The sequence below is a fragment of the Bombus impatiens genome, unplaced genomic scaffold (genome assembly GCF_000188095.3).
Source record: "Bombus impatiens unplaced genomic scaffold, BIMP_2.2 scf_0217, whole genome shotgun sequence".
Lineage (NCBI taxonomy): Eukaryota > Metazoa > Arthropoda > Insecta > Hymenoptera > Apidae > Bombus > Bombus impatiens.
Window position 1 is genome coordinate 1,468,871 of NT_176636.1, and position 5,838 is coordinate 1,474,708.

Genomic DNA, 5,838 nt, shown 5'->3' on the forward strand with positions numbered 1-5,838 from the left:
CGCGCGCAGGTCAGCGCAACAACGAGGCGCGCTTCGCCGTAGCGTGCAACTGAAAATCAGAAATTTCCGCGCGCTGATAGATCACAGAGTCGACGAGCTACTCTCATCTTGCGCCGCCCCTCTACCAGTGATCGTGAGATCGTCTACGATTTACGGAATAGTCGAAAGAAGCAGCAGATACTGTCAACGTCTGAAAGTTTTCAGCGTCACCGCGGCTTGTCGATAAATATTAACGAATAAATAATACGGAAACGCATCAACGAACCGCATGTTTCTCATAATTTAACGTTAATAGTTTAACGTTCGTTGACGATACGTTCGGTTTCGAGTTAGCGTTCGCTCGAACAGAAAACTCGTGTTACTGTTATTTCAGCATTATGAATGAAGAAACCAAGGGAGGACAGAATAAAGTGAAGGCAGTGGCTTATAAGAAGAGATACATTTTCGCCTACGAAATTCGCTGCGGAAGATTTTCAGGATGAACGTTGAAGATCTGGAAATACCGTCAATATACAGTGAACGTCTGAGCATCCTCTTGGATTTTAAACTCTCGGTATGGCTATTAGATGACGTACAATTAGGGAGAAGAAATAAGCGAATTGATAATGGAAATATCATAGGTAGGAATAAAATTGCGTGAAGTTCAGTCTGTTTATGCAAAATCGTAAATGTTAATTGCAACTGAATTCGATAATTTCATTTATTTGATTTAATTCGATGTTGTTAGCCCAACAAGGTTTGAAGAGATCTGTCTATCCTTTTCCTATGTGTTTTTTACCTTGAAGACTTTTGTTACTTTTACGGAAACTGGAATATTAAATAAAATGAAATGTTAGTCGAGCAGTGTGGAAGAAAATGAAGGGGGGAAAGAGAAGGAGCAAAGCGATATTTATTGTCGGTTTTTACAAGTAGAAAGTAAGCAAAGTTGATTATCGCTCTGTTTCTTTTAGGGAAATCCTTAATTGGTATCGATATACCTTTTTCCCAATAGTTTCTCTCTTATCCGGCTGGCGATGTAACTCGCGCAATAACATACACGCTATTGGCACGCGATTTTATCAACACAGTGAAAAACAGGCGAAACGAAGAAGAAGAAACTACGGGTTACGCTAAGATAACTGGCCGAAACAGAAGCAGAATCGGAACAAAGTTAAATTTACAAAAATGTAATTTGAATCTAAATTTCCATTTATGGGATATTGTATTTTCCAATACAATCATAAAAAGTGCACAATATCGTTTACCATCTTCGTTCCAACGTCTCGCACCAACTTCTATTTCTTAGCGTTCCCTGATTATTTTAACGATATATGTATAATTTATAATCTTGCGAAGATTACAAAAGAATCGATTGTGAGAATTTCCTGGTCTAATTGACTACGTAGAATTACTTTAACGTAGTCCCAACATTGTCACTACGATTGTCATCAATCGACTACGCTAAATAAAATTATAGATTTTAGATAATTTTAACCGTGATTTTTCATATTTGCTATTCCTAGTGTTTCGAAATCTTACATGAAAATAAGATGTGAATCATTTTCTATTTTAAAAACTTTCTATTTCGACGCTTCCTTCGATCTAACCGAGAAAAAGGTTACAACAGAAACCTGTTATCTTTGCGATACGATATCGATGACCATTGTAATATTTCTTAGGAAATTTCAGAATGCAAACTAAAATATTTCATAATGTGTGCGATGAGAAATATGTGCCTTGATGTCTCTGGGTTTTCAATTCAAAGGTATACCTTCTTTTATTTTTAACTTACGGAAACCATAATTTCGTTAGAAATTGATGTTTAAATCGATCAACATTGAAAATGATATTTTCTCGCTAAACTAGTTCTCTTGCGCAATAAAATGGACGTGATATTGTAATTTTTATCTTGTTCGTGTTAATGAGAACGCCGTCATCTTGAGAGCACACGCGCGGTTGAGAACCATTGATAATTTTATCGAACCAATACTTGCCAATGTACTCGTTGCGATTGATAGTATCGATGTTCGCAATAGCTGTTATCAATCTCGCGTACACTTCTTTGATTTTACAGTTCCAGGAATACAATTCTCTGTTTACATTTTTCTTCGCGATTTTTTATACAAATTTACAAAGACCGTAGACAAGGATGGATTGCACTTTTCAATTGGTGCGAGAAAAAATGAAATATTAAATTTGATACACGTTGGAAAAAACGTAGTTTGCACTAATTGTATACTAATCGTGCGAATTAATTCATCCATAGGTATCGCTAATTTGAAGCATTATGCTGACACAGAAAATAGAGAAGCAAATTCCAATCTGTCCACAGTGCTGAAAACTGCAACGAAAGAGTTCGAAATTCCGAGAAGCAAGCAATTTTTGCCTCACCAACAACGTATGCTAAGATAAAAAATAATTTGAAAAGCATATAATTAAATACACGCGTATGCTATGATTCCAACAAATGATAACGTAGAATACTTGTGTATCTACCATATTGTTACTTTTTCCTGAAAAATTATTTCATATCTCATGTTATCTGTTACTCTACTGCTCTTAAACCTCAATTACAAAGATAATCTTTTTAATTATCCTGTTCGAAATTTTTATGCTGTAATCATTGACTGATTAAAGTCTTTGAGGCTTGGGACTATCGACCTAACAAAGGAGAAAATAATCTGAAACTAGAAAAATGGCGGAGGGAGAAGGACTTAAAATGAAATAAAGAGTCTGCTGTAATCCCTATCTGACAATAATAAAAATATTCTAACCTAACCTCTATATTGTCAAACTGACTGACTACACAAATCCATTTGGTCCAAATAAAAGCATAGACTCAATTTCGATTGCTGTTCTTCGTATTTAATATTCCTGAAATCTTATATAAAAATCTCACATAAAAATAAAAAAAATATTCCAACCTTAACATTGCAAAGTTGATTTAGTAATTAAAGTCATAAAGTTCTACCGACTAGTATTTGATATGTCAACAGGTTAGTTTGATATATCAATAGGTTAGTTTGATATATGGACATAAGTTAGTTTGATATATCAACGTATGTTACTCTCTTTCTTACATCAATAAATCACGTTAAATTTACTTTAAACTTGTCTAGGTTAGGTCAGAAGTTAGTTAAAAATTATTTCTATCTCCATTTTTATATCCACAGTTTTTGACTTGTTGTTCATTTTTATGTTGATATATGAAATAAGCACCGTCTTATCTATGATTCCTCATATTTTAATGTTCTTAAATTCGATTCGTCGAACATAACGATTTAAACCATCATTTCTTTTTTTCTGTTTTCAACAGTTCGTCTGGTATCGCGTTACCCTCGTCAAGACAACCAACGAGGCGAATTATCCACTCGAAAGAGGACGCGCGATTGCATTAGAGACAATAAACACGCGACGATCGTTTACAAGCGGTCATGATTGGCGGTTTCTTTTTGCTACCGTTCGTGAATTATTACTGACACGAAACGCAATATCATTTCGCGCCTTACTTTATACCAAATTTAACCTAAACCCTCTATATCCAATGTAGGACAAATAATTTTATTTAAATTTCAGTCTTTCGTAAACAAATATTTCAAATATTTCACGTGGAAACCTATTAGATATTGTAATAGAAATATTAATAAGTAGCTGTGAATTTTCTTGGATTTTTTTGAAAGCCTGAGATAGGTTAGAAACACGATCTGAATCCTAAACGTTCCATGTTGCACATGGTGTTAGCAAAAAGAAAAGCTTGCACACGGAGGGTTAAAATGCTATTTTCCTCTTAGTAAAGCCCACGTTTTACTTGCATTGTTTATCGTTTCGTAACAACGTCCACGTACAAGCAAATAATAACCACGCACATGCCAGCGATAAAGAACCGGCGCACAGCTAACGTCAAACTTCAAACTACATTGTAGAAACCTGAAAACTGTTACTCATCGACAAACTTGAGGAACGATATCGAAGCCATAGAATTAAAAGAACACGATCATCCATATTCTCTATTGTTTTATGTCAACTTAAAAAGTATATATCTCTACAATCTATCAAAGTACATATATTGGCGTCACTATAGTCAGATATCAGACATCATCACACATCAAACACAGATAAAACACAGTACACGCGTATACACAGATTATGTACCTATATATACATTTGTATAATATATATAGCTCTGAAAACATGTGCGCTGGTGATTATGAATGTAGTCTAGTCTATATATTGTTGGAAATGTTTAACTTTTACGTTTAAATATAAAATGTATCTTTTTATTATGGAACAAAATATTTTATAAAATACTGATCTTTGTATTTTGAATCTTTCCCGTGAATATAAATTTTGTAAGTAACTTGTAAGAAATCTCAAATATCTCAAACTATTTTCAAAATCAATGATGTATCTTACACGTGACTTACAAAAACAGAATCAAAAAAATTTTATTTACGAAAATGAATTGGGAAGAACCATATTCATTATTCATTTTATAATTGCAGTTGAATGCAACAAATCTTCGTGAATCATTTTAATATTCTTCTTTCTCTGAACTATTACCTGATAACACATACCAGAATAATAATTACTTCCTATTTAACAAATCATAAATTTACCAGGGAAAGATAACCTGGATCCTTATCAAAATTAGTATAAACTGCGCTATATCTATTCTGCAAAAATACTGTCCTATTACTATAGGACCACATGAAACAATCTAAAAGATAAATTCAATTCTTTCAAACCTCCAACTTAGACGAATTTCATGATCACCAGAGAACATACAAAGGAATAGACACATCAAAGAAAACAAACTCACCGAAAAAGTCCTCCCAGCTAACGGATCCATCCGAATCCACGGCGTTGGCAGCCGTGGTCTCCGCGTCCGCCTCGCTGTCCATCTCGTCGCATCAAATCCTACGATTTTTCCCGCAAACAGTCACACAACCGACGATTCTTTCTCGTTGTCACTGGTCCATGAAATTTTGCACAACCACAGAATGGTCTTTACTGCCGTCACCGACGTTGCTCTTAATATCGAATCGTCTAACACACGTCACATATCTCATGTGCGCGCCACCGATTTATTTGGCGCGTTGGAAATTCATCAAAAGGGCAATGCAACGGCGAGGAAGGGCAAGTACATGGATCGATTATTTGAGACGAGTTAATTGAAATGACGGAAAGAAGAAGTAAAACGACATCCCTTTAGCACGCGGTCGCGAGACGGACTGAGAGAGCGGCAGCCTTCGACCCGAGCCGACCGACCGTGCCGGCAAGTCAACGAATCGGCAAACAGCCGCCACCAACCCATACACTAAACCGTTCGTTCGCTCTCTGCTCAAGCGTTCCTCCGCTCTGCTCGCCAGCGAGTCGCTCAATGCAACGACTGTCCTCTCGACGGAGGCGAACGCCGTTCATGTATACGCTAGTGCCGAGTTTACTGGCCACGATTTCGTCTCCGTTCCTGGCCGCTGTTATCCCCGCTGGATGCTGCAAATGAATTCATAGAATTAGCTTCTGGTATTGGATATAATATAATATAAGGTATTTTGTAATTATATGAATTTATACTCCTACTTTAATATTTGTGTAGTGCACATCCTAATAAATAACTGTTTTTTGTTTCAATAGACCAGTAATGCGTGATAAATATCCATATCTGACTTGCATTCATTGAAGAAGAGAAATAATAGATACTTGAGATTTCTAAGAAATATACATACCTCCCTCGATTACTGGCCAGATAAAGTGGTAACTCGTGGTCAGTTAACGAGGCACTGCTGTAAATCGCCGTACATCGGCCGGTCATTGAATTAGGAGCATCGAATATGTATTTTTAACCCTTCACGCTGCGCC

At 36.0% G+C, this 5,838-nt stretch overlaps 1 protein-coding gene across 5 annotated transcripts in view; it reads right to left on the minus strand.

Moving 5' to 3' along the window:
* The window catches only part of LOC100744649 (pleckstrin homology domain-containing family G member 3), a 94,633-nt gene extending 88,795 nt beyond the window's left edge, over positions 1–5,838 (minus strand). For all 5 annotated transcript variants that reach the window (XR_002946381.2, XM_024366414.2, XM_003488145.4 and 2 more), the window contains exons 1-2: positions 5,706–5,838; positions 4,799–5,472 (exon numbers count right to left, since the gene is read on the minus strand). Coding sequence is in view for 4 of the 5 variants with exons in the window: in XM_024366414.2 (XP_024222182.1) it covers positions 4,799–4,880 (82 nt within the window). In the remaining variant the exon portion in view is untranslated. The remainder of the gene's footprint in view (positions 1–4,798; positions 5,473–5,705) is intronic.